The sequence below is a fragment of the Achroia grisella genome, unplaced genomic scaffold (assembly GCF_030625045.1).
Source record: "Achroia grisella isolate CSIRO2021 unplaced genomic scaffold, CSIRO_AGI_Agris_v1 utg856, whole genome shotgun sequence".
Classification (NCBI taxonomy): domain Eukaryota; kingdom Metazoa; phylum Arthropoda; class Insecta; order Lepidoptera; family Pyralidae; genus Achroia; species Achroia grisella.
In genome coordinates, this window is record NW_026713045.1 from 1517924 (window position 1) to 1537042 (window position 19119).

Here is a 19119-nt window from a genome sequence, read left to right on the forward strand (position 1 = left end):
TTTACTTGTTCTATAATAATATAACAACCCAAGACATTTCACACAGCACTAGTCCCAACTAAGCGGAGCTGATGTTATGGGTATAATAGAATGTTATGACTAGGAAAGTCGGATATAATAAATATTTAGGATACATTTTTTCATACATACAGTAAGGCAGCGAGCTAAACGGCTAGACTACTGAGGCCATCATATAAGAAATTATCAATGACAAGCTAAATTCTTATATATACTATTATATAAATTGGTAAATTTAGTTATCAATAAAACAAGTGACAGTGTACTTTCAACATATTTAATTACAAAAACATTAAAGGACTAATCTAATGGTTTAAGATCCTTCAAATACTGACTGTAATTTTCAAATGCATCAACAACATCATCAGTCTTCTTTCGAATTTGTTCATCATATTCAGGACCAACAGACCAAAGTGTTTCTAGATCATATATCTGTCGCACCTTATCAGAGAATATGTGTAGTGCTATATTACCTAAAACAAAAGAGGAGTACATTATTTAAATGTGGCTTTATTATACAGAGTAAATAATGAATATGTATAATGTATCGAAACAACCAGTTTAATTTAAAATATAAAAAAAAATTAATAACTTTAAAAAATTACATTTGTTTTTAAATTATTGATAAAAGTTTTATTTAATTTTCAAGTTCACAAATGAACTTTACAAACATTCATTATATCATGTTTGTCATTTAAGTACACTAGGAGGAAGGTGAGCCTTTGATCAACAGAAAGACACTATATTTCTAGTCAATAATTCAAAGTAATTAATATTAAATAGTATGGATAAATGAAAAAAACGTACTTAATAATTTGTGAAAAATAATGTATAAGCCATAAAAACAAAAATTATAATTATATAAGTGCATCTGTAATTTGTGTATACTGATATCAAAACTAATAATCAAATTGAATAAAACACTGACTTAGTAAGGTTATGTGGTATAAAAGCTTTAAAATGTGGATGATACTTAGCAATTTAAATTCAATAAAAAACATGGAACATAAAAAAGTAAAAAATAAGCACCTAAATCCAAAGCTATCCATTCATCAGAGTTCTTTCCTTCAATTCTTGGTATAGGATCATATTTATTGCACTTCTTTTTATAAACTTTTCTTATAAATTCGGCTAAAGCTTGAATGTGTCTTTTGCTGCGGCCAGTAACGATACAAATGTAACTAACATAACGAATTTCTTGGGGTACTGACACTACAAATATATCCTTAGAATTTTCTCTTTCCAGTAAATTCACCAGGTCTTCCACATCAAAAACTCCAGTTTTACCTCCTGTAAAAGTAAAACAAATTGAAGTAGTTATTAATTTCGTAATTTATACACCATATATACAGTTCGGAAGTTCTTTGTTCCGTGGTAATTTAAATTAATATAGATTTATCATAATTATGTAATTTTAAAACAGTCCATCAGATTAAACAATCTATTATACTTACTATCAAGATTTATACCGTCAAATTCATCACTAAGTGTTTGATACCTGTCCGCAGAATGAATTTCCTCCGAAGTATTTTCAATTACTTGTGCATTGGCCTCTGTTATCACTTGGTACTTGCCGGCTATTGCTGGGGAGGTAACGTCATCTGGCTTCGGTATTTGTCTAGGATTTCTTAAACAAACTCCACAACATATTTGCCTGTTGATTTTTTGATTAGAAGAACGCGGTAAAATTAAACTGGTATAAATAGAATTCACGACAGTCCTTGAAAAAATATTCCTAAATAATGACATGATTAATTTCTGTTTTGATAGAATAAATATATACAGAGTTTAATCGCCTTTACTTTATATTTACGAAAATTTCCAAGACTAGAAAATAAATTAATATTAAGTTTATTTAGTTTGTTAGATGGTATATTTAGTAATATTTACTTTACTCTGGTTAGACCTAAGTACATTAGTACACATTTTCTTTCTAATAGGTTGGCACCAAGAGCGGGGACCACTTCAATATTTTATTCTAAATTGTTTATTAAACTTACCATAAGAAAAAATGACTTGTTGAATGACTGATAGTTTTTGTCATTCTGTTGGTTCAGTCGGATTTACAACTTAAACCGACTGAGGCAACTTCACTTCTATTATATATGGTACATTCATAGTTGAAGCTATGAATGTACCATATATGTAGATTAATAAGCCTACATAATTATTAAATTAATATATATGTATATTATAGTCATAAGACTGTGGCGTTTTCTGATGGTTCTTATATTAACTGTCAGAAAACGCATCCATCCATACATCCATACATAATACATAAATTACATAACCGTAACTTTTTCTCTGGTATATTTATACTTTGATTGGCATGTTGGTGCATATCTATATATATAAATATAATTGGAAAAAAACAGTTATTTCAATATTACAAAGAGGCACTCTTTGTTATATTGAAATAACTGTTTTTACTACATGCATATAAATATATAAATACGGTGCGGAACTTTTATTTACAGGTAGCTGATATAATAAAGAGTAACTTAGGCTACTTTTATTTTAGAAATGTTATTTTATTTTATAAAAATAAAGTTAGATTCCACGCGGACGAAGTCGTACAGCTAGTGCTAAATACAATATAAATGAATAATATAATAGATAAACAGCCAAGTTCTGGCAAATATTGTATGATTAGTAGTTGGTTCAGGTAATGTTGCGGCAATTCTACAGCTAACAAGAACAGTATCTAAGTGATTGTCACTACACTACCAGTCATAACCGATGAAGGAGAAAATCCATCATCAAGAACTTCTTAATGCATGATCATCACTACATTAAAAAAATAATCTAGCTAAAATTGGGAGCAACAGGCCCCATTGCCAACAATATACAACTCTTCTCAATACTATTTGAAAAAAAAAAATAAAGTAAAGACAATTAAAGTCTGTACCGATCTATATATTTGCTTGCTAATTTGTGCTATGCTTATGCTTATTCGTGCATCACATAGCCGTGGCCACTTCACGGTCGGCGTCTCCTTCGACATCGAGAATGCGTTCGATGGTATCTGATGCGTTGTGTCGAAGCTACTTTACACCAGCACGCCGCGAGCCTAAGTGCGAGTAGTGGACGGATATCTCACGGGGCGTAGCTTCTATGTTTCAGTCGAGAACAGTGACTCCACCACACGCCCAATAGCCATTGGAGTCCAGCAAAGCAGCTGCATATCGTATGTGTATGTATTGAGTCGTCCGCTGGTCCGTACGGACCGCAGGATTCGGGCCTTGAGCAGAGCTCTTTGCTCGTGCATTCTGCTGGGGCATGCCACGCAGCCGCTCGCAAAATGCAGCGGCTGTTGGATCTGCTCCCCGACTGGCTGGTCAGGTGGCAAACCACCATTAACATGAGTAAATCGGTGGCGAAGCTGATCCGCCATCGGTGAGTTTATACGTCGCTACTCCAACTGAGACAGGCCATTAAATGGGAACGCACAGTGCACAACACATTACCTATAGGTTGAAATCGACCGGTCGCTGCGTATGTCACCGCAGGTCGACCGGGCCGTAACCCAGGCCACGGCCTCGCGCGTTTTTCTGCGACCGGTCCTACAATCCAGGCTGCAGCTGCAGACGAAGGTAGGGATCTACAAAGCCTATGTTCGTTCAAATACCGGACGGTAGTCCGTCCGTAACGATGTGATCGCCCGCTATCTCAAGATCTCAACGGTGGAACAATTCGTCGTCCGGTTGACATGCGCAATGTTCTCGCGCGCGGACAGCGGGCACAAAGTGCACTTGCGAGACCTTGCCTCTCTCTACGCGCGCTCACCGGACGCAATTCGCGCGCTCCCGCACCATTAACTCTCCACCTGGTAATCACATCATTTCCGTGACGTGGCGGCGTCAAGTTGGGCGTGGTGAGCAACAGCTGAATCTCCGTCACACAATACCCTCAAATATTACTTTGCGGCGCAGAAGAATGACGCTGGGGTGGTGGCACTTCTCTTTTCCCCAGCAGAATGCTCGGGAAAAGAGCTCAAGCTCGAGGCCCGAACCCAACGGTCCGCAAGTACCAACGGAAGACTAGACCACAGGTTACATTTTTTCATTCTTTACAGTTAGTCCAATAGAAATTTCATTAAAATTTATTGAATAGGTTCTAAAACGATATAATTGGAAAAAATAAGCTGTAAAAGAAATGTACCTACTATATTATTCTGAGGAATAAACGTAATTACAGTGAACAAAATATAATGTTTTCTAAAACTGTGTCATGAATATTGTCCGATTCAACATTCTATAAGTACTTATTAATCGTATCTTATCAACTCAACGTTATCATTGGGCGTGGGTATACAAATTGCACGTATTTCTTTAGTCTTTATTCTTCCTTTTAAAAAAGTATTTAATATTAGTGAAAAATGAGGAATTCAATGCAATTTTATTATGCGACGGACACTAATATAGTTTAAGTTAAGCCGTAAACGTAGCAATGTAGTTGTGAAGTGACTGTTTAAATAATGTAGATTAGACTATATATTTTTTGGTAATGATTGTTGTATAGTAAATATAACATGGTAGCATGTGAAATAGACGGAGATGTGTCAGGGGAAGTGCTCGGGTGGAAATTACCAGCATGGCAGGCTCTCTTGTTGCATCGAGTGGTGCCATCATGCGGTGGACTCATTTTGTACCTCACTTTGATTTGCTTCGACTTTGCTCTTGTTTATGAACATTTTATGCATGGAGAAAAGGGGTACGTTTAAAAAAAAAACATTATTTTTAATGCAACATATATTGTTCTTGTGTATATAAATTAATTAATGACATTATCGTTAGGGACTATGTTATTTAGTTTTTATTATAAAAAAATACTTAGAGAATGTGTTAGTGACATGGTCAATTGGTACTTTTATTTCCACAGGAAAGGTATCCCTTTCATAGTTTGTCACTCTTGAGGACAAGAACTAGAATACCTATATGCATCTATACATATAAATAAAATTAGAGTGTCTGTTTGTAATATTGAAATAACCGTTTTTTCTACATGCATATGAATATAAATAAGATACACACACCAAAATAACATTTTTAAAAATTTTTGCCTGTCTGTCTGTTTCTTCCGGCTAATTTCTGAAATGGCTAAAACAATTTTGACGGGACTTTTTTTGGCAGGTAGCATCAGCTACCTAAGGAGTAATGTAGGCTACTTTTATTTTAGAAAAATAAAGTTAAATTCCACGCGGACGAAGTCGCGGGATTTATGCGGGATTCACGTTATCTATAAAAACTAGAGGAAATCCGGAAACAGCTAATCGAATTTTCTTGTTGCAGAATAGGAATATTTTGTCTAATATTGATTACGCTGCCAGCAATATTGTCGTTCATATTCACACTGGCGTCGCCACCACCGGGTTTGGAAACAGACCTCTCCGCTTACAATGTATCCATGGAGAAAAATGACATACAATGGGTATTCACACAGATTGCTAACTGTATCTTTTTCCCTATTGCCGCTATTGGAAGGTAAGTTTTGTCCTTATTTATTTTAAGGAAAGTACATTCTACTAATAACAACAAACTGGGTCAATTAACATAGCTTCCCAAATTGTGTCCAATCTAAACAAAGTTACTAAGGGCATGTGTAGGTATATGTGTATATTGCTGTTACCTACTACTTTATTCAAAATAATTGGAATGGTAAATAAGCTGACGGTCCTATCATATTCATATATACAAAACATGTACCTATGTGTCGTTCGAGAATCGAACCCGCCGCCATCGGAAGTAAGACGATGTGCCATTACTAGATAACAATATTTACAGACTGATATTGTTATCTACGGACATATGCATATTATAATAATAGTACAAAATAGGTCTTTTGTTTTTTGTCAGATTTATTTACGAAAGTAGATTATATGCCTATTAATCGGAAATAAAATAATTTATATATGTACATTTAAAGAAATCGAAAAATGTTATTATTAGAGAGAAGATTTTAAATCTTAATAAATCATTTAAAATTCACAAACATTGACTTATAATCCGCAATGATTGGCCATTTCATTTTATCACTATACATTCATTTTCAATGAACAAAGAATAAGTGAATAAAGTTATAGACGTATGTAATATAAGTATGTATGTAATGATAAAAAAATTTGATATTTTATTCTGCTCCAATTGCCGTCAATTTTTTATGTAATTGTTATGGGAAATAAGTTGACGGCGTATTTAATGGTGACTGGTAACCATCCTTAGATATTGGAAAACAATATTTAATCATATTTTTTTTCGACAAAACCAGAAAATTCATAGCGTCTCATAATTCGCACCATTTTGAATTAAGTTGTATTACAGATATTGTTACCAAATATTTTGGTGGGTGGAAGTGGTCTTCGCATCTCGCTGTGATGATGAAGAACGTATTCAAGAGGCACTGGCGTACGCCCGAACACCATCTCCAATGGAACTGTACTTGTTTTTGCAATCGTTCTTACATTCAGCGCCGCATGCCATAGTTAATATTCTGGAAATGATGGCACGTTATAACGACCCTGCCTACAGCAAAAGTAAGTTGAGTTGTTTTTATGGGATATGGCAAATGGGCTGACGGTATACTCGATGGTACCAATGTCTTTATACATCTACGGCCACACACCATCAAGTGACGTCAAGTCAACTCAAATTTTTAAACATTGTTTAGGATAAAAAACTTTAAAAAATTGAATACACCTCAATCTGGTACAATATTGTAAGTTTATGTATGTCGGAACAATATATATTTATTTTTTTGTAATTGTGAGGTCTTCACAGATATCCACGAATGGATAACAAAATAATTAAATTCTCAGACAACAGCAGCAGTAATGCAAATGTAAACGTTGTATGATGTACAATGCGAAACAATGTAGAAATAAAGGCTAAGTTTGAGATATTTATTTTTATTTTTATCTTCAGGAACAGTACAGTTCGTGAGCATCATTGCATCTTCGTTGCGAATGGCCAGTACCGCAACTGTGTACAGAAGATTTGAAAGAGAAAAAATTAACGGACGGATGTATCCATGGAGTAAAACTAAAGAACAGATTGAAAATACAAATAACGAAAACATCGAAGCTGTTAATACCAACGTAGAAGTGGAACAAGAGCATGAAGAAGAATCTATTTATGAGGAAATTAAAGAGAGAAGTCAACACGAATCGGGAAGATCAAAGCTTAACAGTGATTTGATACAGTTTTCTCCAAGATCTACAATGTATTATGATAACATAGAAACTGATTCGGAAACCGATTCTGACTATCGAGGTGGTACAATGCGTGATGGTTTGTCATCCCATGAATTGGAGAGCGATGACGAGTATGTACGGCCAATATCGATCGTCGATCGAGTGGCACCTCGCAGACGTGATACAAGTTTTACAATACAAGAAGTGTATGTCCCCCCACCGCCTGAATCGCCAGCACCACGACCCATATCAATAGCAGCATGGGCAGAGAAAATTGTAGAAAATGCGGAGTCTATACCAACGTGGTTATCTGCACCTCCGAGGAGAAAATATTGTGATGAAGTGGTTCGAGATGAGCCGGATATACCAATACGAGTACCTCGATCATATATTCGGGGTCTTGAACCTCAGGATCTTACAGCGGCATTAGTACACTGCATGGGTTGGTATACATTCTTCATTGCGCGCCTTCTGTCTATGGCTGCTTTTATAAACTTAACTATTGTTGGTTCTGTTATAGTGTTGTTCTCGCATTATCAAGTGATGCTTTTGTTTTTAATAATACCACAAGCAAGTACTGTGAAAAGAGGCTTTTATTTATTTCTTGCGTTTGTGTACTTATTCTGTATAATGGAATTTAAGATACGTTTCCGTCATGTTCGTGTGTGGCATATGTTTTGGAGCATAGTGTGTATGGTAGAGACAATACTTTTTACCGGATTGTGGATAGGCTTAGATAATAATTTACATTATTGGTGGAAACAATATGTACTGTATGTGATTGTAGTTAGTTTAAGTTTAAGTGTTTTGTGTTTTGTAACATATTTCGTGATTTTACAACCAAAAGAGACTATTGTACATATCAAACACAGAAATAGAAATAAAATTACAAAATAACAACTAACTAGATTTTATATAAGTACAAGTGAATTAGAAAATTACAGTATATTATATATCATTACATACACCGCATCTGGAGTACTACGACTTTGTATACCGTTGACAGATCTGGTTGGTTTAAATAAGGTACCAATGTAAAAATACCAATCCATGCTGACCAACTAAAAATACAGAGATTCAATTTTGCATTGAATTTAGAGTAAAAATTTTTAAAATTAGAAAACTTTAAAATTCCGTATGGTGGCATAACACAAATACTAATAGCCAAATTGCTTTGTGTTATGTACATCAAAGAAAACGCCACACTGGGCAGTGATTGAAGCATCCCTGTTGGTCGCTAGCGCAGCTGTACAATTTTTAAACAGACTTGTTTGTATAGATCTTTACTTCCGTAGCATGTCTACTTTAAGCAATCCAATCATATATTATGATAAGTGATCCATCCTATCACATACATAGAAGTAATATGTCGTACTAGGTATATTATATCATAGTAGAGATACATATATTAAGTAAGTACCTTTTTATACGTTTTATTATATAAATTTGATATTTATTTATTTGTTTTTAAAATTAGATGAAGGTTATCAATAAATTTAATTTTATATATTTGATATTCTATTAATTGTTATTCAATGGCTATACTAATTTATAAAACGTTATCTATAGTTAAAACTAAAACCGTGTTATCTAATTCTTTAACAAAAAAAATATAATTAATTTCACATCTCAATTTTAAAGCTGCTAAATGGTTACAAAGACAACGTTGCAAAAAACTGTAAAATTAAAAAATAAATAACATATGAATAAATAAATTAAATGAGAAACTCTGATACTTTCAGTGAGTATTATAAGTGTTGCTGAAGTTCATGACCGGTTTTAAGAATGCCTGTGGTTATTGAAGCACTCATCGCTGGGTCAGCAGCCTTGCGCGCCCATATGAGGAGCATTGTATCAAAATATATGCATTATACAGTACGTCATTGATACCCGATACTTACCATGGATTTGTGAATACAGCTGGATCTGCAGTTTGTATACTAATATACTTGTTTATAATATTATATGTATGTTTATAATATTTATAATATTATTATGTTAATAAGTTTTGTATGCAAGCGGCAAAATAATGTGACAAAACAAATAAATAACTCAAAATCTAGTCCAAAACCAATTAGTGAGTACCTACAATATCATTAATAATAAAAAAATAATACTTAAATGTAAGCGAAAATTATATTATACCCTTTGTACGCTGCTGCTAATAGGAGAAATTTAATGTATTAGTACATAGTAATTAAGAATAATTCACCCCGCTCATACATTTCCAAAGAGAGCCGGCACGAGTCGTCAGACTCTTATCGGAAATATGTAACCGGAATTATTTTCTCTGATATGAACCATGTTATCTAGATTAAAATAATGATTTATCAAATTTAACCTCTGTTTAATAAGAACAATCTAAATATAACTATTTAAAAATAAAACAAAGTAGGGAAATATTGTTAATATATTCTTTATTCTTTATTGTACACACACACACAGTAAATGAAATTATATATAATAAATGTAATGTACAAGGGCGAGCTTATCTCTAAAAAGAGATTTCGTCCACCAAACCTAGATAATGTTATAGGATAGTGTATTAAATAGAATAGTCATACATACGTGTACGAAAAGAGGAGATATTAAAATATTGTTCTAATGAACTATAAGTATCAGTAGACATACATAAATATATAAATATATAGACATACATAAAGGGTACATAAATAAATAAAGTTAAAATGTAATTATAATATATACCTACATAAATATAAAAATACGTCAGCATTGTGAAAGATAATATGTTTTTAATCGGCTTTTGAATATTTCAATACAAGAACTGGCACGTATTTCGTGAGGTAAAGAGTTCCACAATCGTATAGCCGTCACCACAAAATACGGACTCCAGTACACTCTCTTGTGTACTGGAGTCCGTAAGAGTAATTTATTTTGAGATCGAGTGTTCATTTCTGTCGGATAGCTAAATATTAATCAATTTAAAAATATGACTGTTAAACAAAACAGTGGTTTGTGGTACATATTATCTTCGTACATTAAGTGGAGAGGTATACATTCGCATTACGTGGAGGATGCGGTGATGTGGCTATAGGAAGCTGCGCATGCGCCTCGCCGCGGCCCTCTTCATTATTTTTTGCTAATTTACCATACTTACACGTCGAGTGCACTCCGGAGATGAATATAGCAGAGGTAATTACCCCGTCATTAGCGAGAAAAGAGTATTATTTTGTTACTTTGATACACACGAGGTAAGTCTTCTCGATGTTATTTTTCCAGTATCATCAGTTCTTACTGAGAAGTGAAAGTTAATAACATTGTTTCTGTAATATAGGTACAGATAAATATAATTTAAACTAATAAATAGGTATCAGAAATTCAGGTAACGTTCATACAATATCCATTCTAATATTATGCGATATTTACATACATTTAGAAATCAGTCTGCCTGTTTGTTACTTTTCATGACTAACGGACTAAGCGGTTTTTGATGAATTTTGATATGAAGATATACATTTATCTCAAAACAATATCTGGAAGGTAATTGTAAATATCTAATAAGTGTAGGTGTACTCGTGTATGTATTCTATATGTAAAATATCACAGGTATCATAGTTTTATTAAAATTATATTGTTTCCCATTATTTTTTTTATGGAATGGCAAACAAGCTGGCGGCCCACGTAGGTACCGTCACGTATAGACGGATATCATGTTATCATGTGATTTACAACTTATGAGGACTAAGAGGACTAAGATGTCATGCCTATAATTTCACGGCCTAATCTAATATCAAAACACAGCTTACTAAGCAAGCCGTTTTACGGTTGAAATATGTGAGGTACCCATGTGAGCGATTTTTTATAGTCTACGTCTCTTAATATTATAAACACGAACATATATCTGTGTCTTTATCCCTTTTCACGACTGAACGAATCTAAATGTTTTATATATCCCTTCCTAATTCTATTTTAATAGGTTATATTAGACAAGTTAAGTATTTAGGTAAGTAGCCTATCTGTGTAGTACACGAAAGAATCCAAAATAAATTTTAACACAAATTGGGTGAAATGTGGGCGAATGTTACATTCACTCCGACTACAAGAAACGATAAAAATTACTTTCCCTAACTGTGGATAAAGTCTGTAACTGTCATAGATTTTAATTTTAACATAAATTACTTATATACAATTTACATTAAGTGTTTTTAGTAACTTGTTTGTTGCATTTCTCTATACTGGCTATGGTACACGGATCACATTTACAATGTTAATAAAAGTAAATAGGATAAATAGGATAGATACATATAAAAGGATAAATATATGAAAAAAAAAAATATATATATATATATATATATAATAAATTCACTTTACGTTTTAGTATTTAACAGCACATAGGTAGGAATTTCAATAAATAAGTGTTTTCATACTTATATGTATACTGAAACTAAAATAAAATAAATCGACTCTGAGCGACTTAATAGTTAAAATTGATTAATAGTTAAATTTTTATATAAAATTTTTAATTAAAAGAGGTTGTTTAATCAAAATTTTTTTTATGGATGTCTAATTACAGATACTTATGATAAGTCAAATCTACTACAGTTCGAAATGTAAGAGCTAACAAGACACTCCAATTACCTTTTAAATCTTTAAGTAAGATTGTATATAATAGTTACATCAATTCATAATAAACAATTAAATTAAAACTCAGTTTAAGGTGAATACAGTAACTTCATGAATAATGAGGTTTATTATGATATCCATATTAGAACAAAGACCACTTACTCCTAAAAGTATCTACAGATTATGCCAGAAGGTTGAGTCAAAGCCATCGACAGTCAGATGCTCGTAATCTGACACCTCTTGTATTCAAGCTTCGCTACTAATTTGCGACCCCACATTACAGGGTTGCTATTAGAATTTTAATCGAAGACATTTCTACAGATATTATTTTTATACATACATATATGTAGGAATAGGTAATACTCTGCTGTAATCTTAAATAACTTATAATTACTGTGTCAATTATTTTTATTTTAGAGTATACAAATATCTAATCCAGCAAATATCAATACCACAATTGGTTTCAATTTAAATCCGAACTAACGTAAATTACCCCAACAAGTCATAATAGATTTTAAACTTAATACAAGCGACATTTAGGAAACCTTTCTTATTAAATGTATATTCTAGAATACAATTAATAGGTAGGATGGAAATTGAAATATCAGATTTGACAGATATATATTTATATAGAGGCGACAATGATGTTAGGCGTCGATAGCCCTGGTTGCGGTTGTGGCTGAGGTTACGAGTAGAGGCGAAACAAGACAACAACTTCGTTGTGCATTCACGACGATAAATCGAAATCCGCGACGACAGCACCGCTGTCCGATGAGATAGACATCGAGATTTCTCGACTTATGATTATGATCGCATTCCATAGGGAAATTACTCAGTGGTAAAGTTGCCCATATAAACTATGTATTATACTACGCAGGCGATAGAGATGATGCGGGAAAATATATTATCAAAAGATATCTCAAATATATTGATTTTAATTGTATATTTAAGAACGGTTTTATTTTCCTTGCAACGTAAAATCTCACAGATGTTAGTTAGGTAAAAGCCTTTCTAAATTACTCTTCATTTTGTATAAAAAGGAACAGTTTATTTCTGATAAAAAACAAACATTGCAGTTTTATAGGACAGGGAGTAACATATCTAAATAGACGACTACGTATACAAAATGGCAGTCAATAATAAAGCTAATTAGTTTACATTGCTCCAATAATTAAGACGAAGAATCGAATAGACTATTCCATTTTGTGTAGCATCTGCTCGAAATTTCTTCAGCTCTCCAGCAACAATTATTCTGTTTATAAACACACGGTAACTTATAATTACATCATTATTGTGTACATATTAGTTATAGATGTGTATATGTAATTAACAGTTACAATGATAACGTCTTATGGACAATGTTTACGTGCATAAAGTTCAAGAATGTTTAATGGTTGCACATGAACAATGCTTGGTGCTTGCCGGTGATAACTCGTATCTTGGGGCAAACGTGTCCTCGATGTGTGGTGAACGCATCCATTTCTCCGCAAGACTTCTACAACGTGATAACGTAATGACTTTTAAGATTGACTCACGCTATTACAAACTCATGTAAATAGGTACGCACGCAGACAAACACAAGGCGAATAAGTTCTATGAACTGTTGACAGCCAGATACTATATATATGTCAGAACTTATCATTATATCGTACTGGTATTTTGTAACGGCGTATGTTTTCCGGAGATGTTTGCTAGATGCTATTGTTTAATTATTCTACGTTGATTTAGATTATAACTGTTAAAATTGTATTTATTTTGATGGAAGATAATGGAATGGTGCATCCACTTGCCATAACTGAGGATGTTAAGATGAGCATGAGGTCAAGTGATACGAGGGTCAAACTGAAAGTTCTTAGAAAATCAAAAACTGATTAAATTAGCAAGTTATTACCTTTATTTTATCTTTTCAAAATAGTGTCCATTCACGTCAATACATCGCTGCATCCGATAGAACCACTTTGCCCACTCGTCCTTAGGGGTCTCTTTGACGGCCTTCTAAAACGTAGCCACCGAATCCTCGGCGTCCATAAAACGTTTTCCTCGAACTTTTTCTTTCATTTTTCGGAATAAATAAAAATCGCAAGGTACGAGGTCGGAGCTATAAGGCGAATGACCCAGTGGTTCTACGTCTGAGGTCGCCAAATAATCGATCATTTGCCTGGCGGTGTGCGACGAAGCATTGTCGTGGTGAAGGAGGATCCTACTGCGAGGTCGTTTCTCACGCACTTTTTTCAAAACACGTGGCAAACAATTGTTACTGTACCACTTTGCAGTAACTGTTTTTCGATCCTCTAAAACAATTGTCGCGTAATGACCTGTTCTTCCAAAGAACGAGGCCACCATCTTTTTTCCTATGCTTCGACCTCCCTTCACTTTAGTTGGCAACTCCTCAGAAGGAAACACCCACTGAGCTGACTGTCTTTTAGTTTCGGGATCATAACAGTAAATCCAGCTTTCGTCTCCCATAACTATGTTAAACACAGAATTTGAGTCACCTCCGTTAAATCTTTCATGCATTTCACGGCACCAATCAACCCGACGGAGTTTTTGAGCCTCAGTGAAATTATAAGGTATCCACCGGGCACAAGGCTTCCTGACCGCCAAATGTTCATGGAGGATTTTGTGCACTTGACTCATACCAATCTTTAAGCTTGCCCGGATCTGCTAATAGGTCACTCTTTTGTCAGTCTCTATCATACGCCGCACAACACGGATGTTATCTTCGGTTGTCGCCGTAGAAGGCCGTCCCTCACGCAAATCATCGGTGAGATTAGTGCGACCACGTTTAAACTCATTAAACCAGTTGTAAACAGTGGCACGAGACAGGGCTTCATCGTGGAAGTCCAATAGTAGTCTATCATAACTTTCTTGTTGACTTAGATGACATCGAAAGTCATAAAAAATCATCACACGAAAATTTTCTCGTGTTAAGTTCATGATAACGTTACACAGACTATTTTCAATTTGCCGCCAAACCGTAAAACACATGACATACGAATAAATTATATACTCAGTACTATTCGTAAAGAGTTCCATTTTCAAAATTTTAACAATTTTTTTTATTATATTGCTCTCAAGTAGCCAGTTCTAAAAACTTTCAGTGTAGCCCTCGTATAGCATCCTGGCTAGCATATTCATAAGGAATTTACATGAATTACTACAATATATTTTTCTGATTTGTACAACGTTGTTTAAAGCGTATTGTCAGTCGTTTTACATGTGCGGCCTATGGTTTGCGGAGAATACAACGCTCTTCGTGTACAGTATAATAATGGGTTTAGGATGTTGTTGGGGCTTCCTCGGTTCTGTAGCACATCAGAGACGTTTGCAGCGGCGCGGGTAGACGGCATTCAAGCCATAATGCGCAAAAGAGCTGCATCACTGATGTCTATAATTCGGGGAAGCACAAACAGAATCCTAACAACTGTTGCAAATATATCTGTTTGTCCGCTCCAGAGAAACTGGATATCGTTGCATTGTGGACCCAGTGCTTCTGGACGTGGATACAGATATATGAATTAATTGTATGGTATATATCTCTGTAACTGTATATTATAAGTTACTAGCATAGTTATATAAGTTGTTTACTAACACAATATGGATGTAATCCGAATTAAAATAAATAAATAAATAAAAAATAAATTGTAAAAGATGAATTGTTTCTAAGTGTAGTTTTTAAAACCGATTTCGAAAGACTGTTAAATGAATTTGCCACACTAGTTTAATCCGGTAACAGTTACCTATACACCTACTAGCTATACCGCCGATCTTCGTACCGCCTCTGAATCAATAAATATGGATACTGAATTAATATTTAGTAGCCTTATATAAAATAAATGAACGATTAACGAATTCTGCTATTTGAAACGAAGAAAAATTCAACAAATCAAAAATCTTTATAATCTGTTCTGCCGTTCTTAATAAATGATAAAGTAACTTTTCTTTATATTCCTACATTACATATGTAACAAAACCAATATAAATTAAAATATTCAGAATAATTTATAAGAAATGACTAGATTGAATATTTTAAACAGATCTAGGTACCTCGATATTAACATGTTCGCAGCGTAGCACCTACCTATTTACACGTGTAGACCTATATTTTTTTATAAGTAATAATAGAACGGCGCCTACGCTTGGACTAACGACATATGCTGGCTACACCAGTAGAGTATGATACAATGAGCACCAAGAGAGGTTATTTATCTTTTTCTTTAGTACTCATAAGTATCCCATTTAGTATATATAATATTATAATTCTATTGCATTGGTTTATTATGTGTATTCATTAATATAATGGGTATCGGTGGTGGTCTACCGTTAACACTAATACTGTGATCAAGAATTGAAATGACAAAAAAAATTAAATAGCATAAAAGTTGTTTTCGTCTATAATTTTGGATGTTTTATTTAAAATAATATCGACCTGATCTACAAATAAATATGTATATCCAATTGTAAATAATATATTAATTACAGGCCTTCTTTACTATATAGTTTGTATTTCATTTTTTTTTAAACAGTTCTTTAGAAAAAATATAATTTACGTAGTTGAGTACTCGTATGACTACATTAGGTACGTGACAATTGATATAACGGAGTGGAACCATTTGCAGATTTTTTATTGCATGTGATTAATACCTAACTAATTAGGCATAATATTGATAAGCCTTTAAAATTAAATTAACGAAGAAAAAATCTTTAGATAATTTTATTTAATTAATTTGTTTAATTGTATTCACAGTTAGTTTAGATCTATGCGTCACTATCTACTTCGTGTGTGGTCACTAACGCTAACTTTGTTGTCTAAAAATGGGCCCCTAATCCCTTTTTGTCAATGCATTATGTGTGACGCAAATCACAACACCTAAAATAGAAGATATTAATACTTTTCTAAGTATTATCTCGATAGAATCATGTTTTACTCACGGTCCGTGCAATAGGTGCATTACCATAAGTAATGACGAATGCTCTATGGTACATATTTTACAACAATAATACGTTATCTTACCATAAACACTCACTATTTTAAATTTCATATTGAGAGCAAAAACTTGAATTTGAATTGGAACCGACTTTTCAGTAAAAAGAAGGAATTTCTATATATATACAAGTGTGTTATATTTTATTGGAATTGTCACTCTATTTATTTTGTAGTTGTGGTTCCTTTTTAGTCAACATAAAAAAAAATTGAAAATTGAAAATCTTATTAGATATTATGACGATATTGCATATAGGTGCAGTTAATAGAGCTAATGTGTATAGACCAATAGCAAGAAAGTAAAACTGGACGAGCTAAATTCTGAAAACAATTAACATCTCTTGCTAATTATATTTATATATTTGCTTGGTATCTTGCTTAGTTGGTTACTCAATTTGAAAAAAACAGTTCTTGCATGGAACCGGAAATGCACTGAAAAAATAAAGAAAAAAAAAGAAATAATGGGGGAAATGTGACACAGAGAATATATAAATACAATTTACCCTGAGAGATCTTGGTTTAGGTTTGGTCCGGTCACCATACGTGTACTGGCGTGACCTGAATCGAGCGCGGGGCACAAGGCGCGCTTGTCTGCAAGAACAGGCGGCTTTGATTACCGGTAATCTCTTCCATCCTAACAATGTCACACAAAACATGTGATTTAGAGCATAACAGTATACCTATTTTTTGTTAGGAACATGAATAGCGTTAGCAAATCTCGAAAGTTATTGCTATTAATCACTATAATAACTTTAAGGTGCGTTAATATATAAACTATTATTAATAAAGGAAGAGTACAAATTTTCATATGAGGAAAGTAAATTCCGGAACTTAATGAAGTGTGCACTGATTTGAAAAATTGTTTCACTATTTAAAAGGTAATTTATGAAGACTGACATGTTGTTATAAAAAATACTCACCAAATTTTGAGTACATTAGACTTAGTCGGGGCGTGACACTGGTGTTGTAAAGATTTAGTAGTATCTATTTTGAATTAGATCATCTGCAGGCTAATGCTAGACCGACCGAGAGAGGTACCTACCGCAGGAATAACAAATTTATCTTCAGAAATGGGAACGTATGAGTGACTGATGTCACTGGGACTGATATCCTCGTGTATGCAGTAATTCACATATATAAGTGATAGTTAAGTGGGATTGCGAACTTATTTCTTTATTTAATTCAGGCTACTAATGGCCCATATTATAAATACCTTACAGACTAACATAACATATGTATAATATAATGAATAGAAAATGCAATAGTAGGTATTGTTGAAGGTTTATGTCTATCAAAACGTTTTTTTTGTATGGATAATAATGGAATGGTGCACCTGCCTGCGCTAACGATTTACGCTGGCGGGGTAAGATGAGTATGAGGTCTAGTAAGCCCGTCGTGGTAAATTCGCCATGAATTTATCATGATGGTTTTCAAGGGGAACCACGTGTGGGTCAACCTGACATGGTACATTGCTAGCAATAGAATCAACAGTGAAAATTACTAACAATTACCTCCCCCCCCCCCTTATTAAAAAGTTTGTATTTCATCTTTCCAATAGCATACAAAAATAATATACAAATAAGTTGCCCCATCAGCTGCCGTGTAATATATACAAGGCCACTAGTTAAGATTTCGAAAAAAAAAGACCATCTACAGAATAACAACAAAGCATTACAAGAAGAGATAAGGCTGTGGTAGCAGTGCAGTAAAGAGCCAGCCGTGCGTGACACAACCATTCTATATCCCATCCAAGTATGGCGATGGACACTTAACTATTCAAACCATGGATTCATCAGCATCTAATTACCATTATTTACCCACATGGAAGGTGCGCAAGTACGGTAAAATTACGATTTTCTACTATTGCTACTTTATTGTGAAGTCCTTAGTGCAATCCATTGGCCTGTATACATAGTCCATATGTCGTCTTCTGCAATGCATCAGCAACAGTAGATGTATAGTCATTCTACTTGACAAGTTATATTTCTGCTATATATATAATAGTAAAACTTGCTATACAAACACGAGAATACAGATTTGTAGAAATTAATGTTTTCAAACATATAGGTACCAATATTTAGTTCTACATTAAAACCTGATTGTCACAACCAAATTCATAAGGAACGGACATGTCAAAAAAACGAGGATGTTACCTTCAAAAAGAAAGCAAGGTATCGTAGTCAGTGGTAACAAAAAAGTAACTAAAGGTAATGTCTTTCTGTTTTTCTATAGAGTATTTTTGTAAAAGATTATTAACATAAAGAGAACTCAATTTTTACTCGGCTTAATATCAGAATTCTTTACGAGAAAAACGAAAGCATAGATCTCAAAAATACATTTCAAT

At 33.6% G+C, this 19119-nt stretch overlaps 2 protein-coding genes across 4 annotated transcripts; one reads left to right on the forward strand and one right to left on the reverse strand.

The window, feature by feature from the left end:
• Window positions 1-287: 287 nt before the first annotated feature.
• Window positions 288-2105, reverse strand: LOC131852686 (mitochondrial assembly of ribosomal large subunit protein 1). 2 transcript variants are annotated; one of them, XM_059203399.1, is made up of 4 exons: window positions 2019-2105; window positions 1473-1672; window positions 1048-1308; window positions 288-491 (listed from the first exon to the last, which is right to left on the reverse strand). In XM_059203399.1, the coding sequence occupies exons 1-4, from the start codon at window positions 2060-2062 to the stop codon at window positions 319-321; spliced, it is 678 nt and encodes a 225-aa protein (XP_059059382.1). In that variant the 5' UTR covers window positions 2063-2105; the 3' UTR covers window positions 288-318. The 2 variants fall into 2 exon arrangements, with proteins under 2 accessions (XP_059059382.1, XP_059059381.1); XM_059203398.1 differs by lacking the exon at window positions 2019-2105 and having other exon boundaries at window positions 1473-1987.
• A 2223-nt stretch (window positions 2106-4328) lies between these two features.
• LOC131852656 (uncharacterized) lies at window positions 4329-8724 on the forward strand. 2 transcript variants are annotated; one of them, XM_059203357.1, is made up of 4 exons: window positions 4329-4731; window positions 5310-5501; window positions 6339-6550; window positions 6939-8723. In XM_059203357.1, exons 1-4 carry the CDS (start codon window positions 4550-4552, stop codon window positions 8102-8104), a joined length of 1752 nt encoding a protein of 583 aa, XP_059059340.1. In that variant the 5' UTR covers window positions 4329-4549; the 3' UTR covers window positions 8105-8723. The 2 variants fall into 2 exon arrangements, with proteins under 2 accessions (XP_059059340.1, XP_059059341.1); XM_059203358.1 differs by having other exon boundaries at window positions 4680-4731; window positions 5315-5501; window positions 6939-8724.
• The last annotated feature ends 10395 nt before the right edge of the window (window positions 8725-19119 follow it).

Coding starts and splice junctions, on each gene's coding strand:
- LOC131852686 (XM_059203398.1), bottom strand. CDS start 1,767: ATGTCATTATTTAGGAATATTTTTTCAAGGACTGTCGTGAATTCTATT. Junction 1,309..1,472: donor TGACGGTATAAATCTTGATA/GTAAGTATAATA, acceptor TTACTTTTACAG/GAGGTAAAACTGGAGTTTTT. Junction 492..1,047: donor ATGGATAGCTTTGGATTTAG/GTGCTTATTTTT, acceptor CTTTTGTTTTAG/GTAATATAGCACTACACATA.
- LOC131852656 (XM_059203357.1), top strand. CDS start 4,550: ATGGTAGCATGTGAAATAGACGGAGATGTGTCAGGGGAAGTGCTCGGG. Junction 4,732..5,309: donor TTTATGCATGGAGAAAAGGG/GTACGTTTAAAA, acceptor TTCTTGTTGCAG/AATAGGAATATTTTGTCTAA. Junction 6,551..6,938: donor CGACCCTGCCTACAGCAAAA/GTAAGTTGAGTT, acceptor TTTTATCTTCAG/GAACAGTACAGTTCGTGAGC.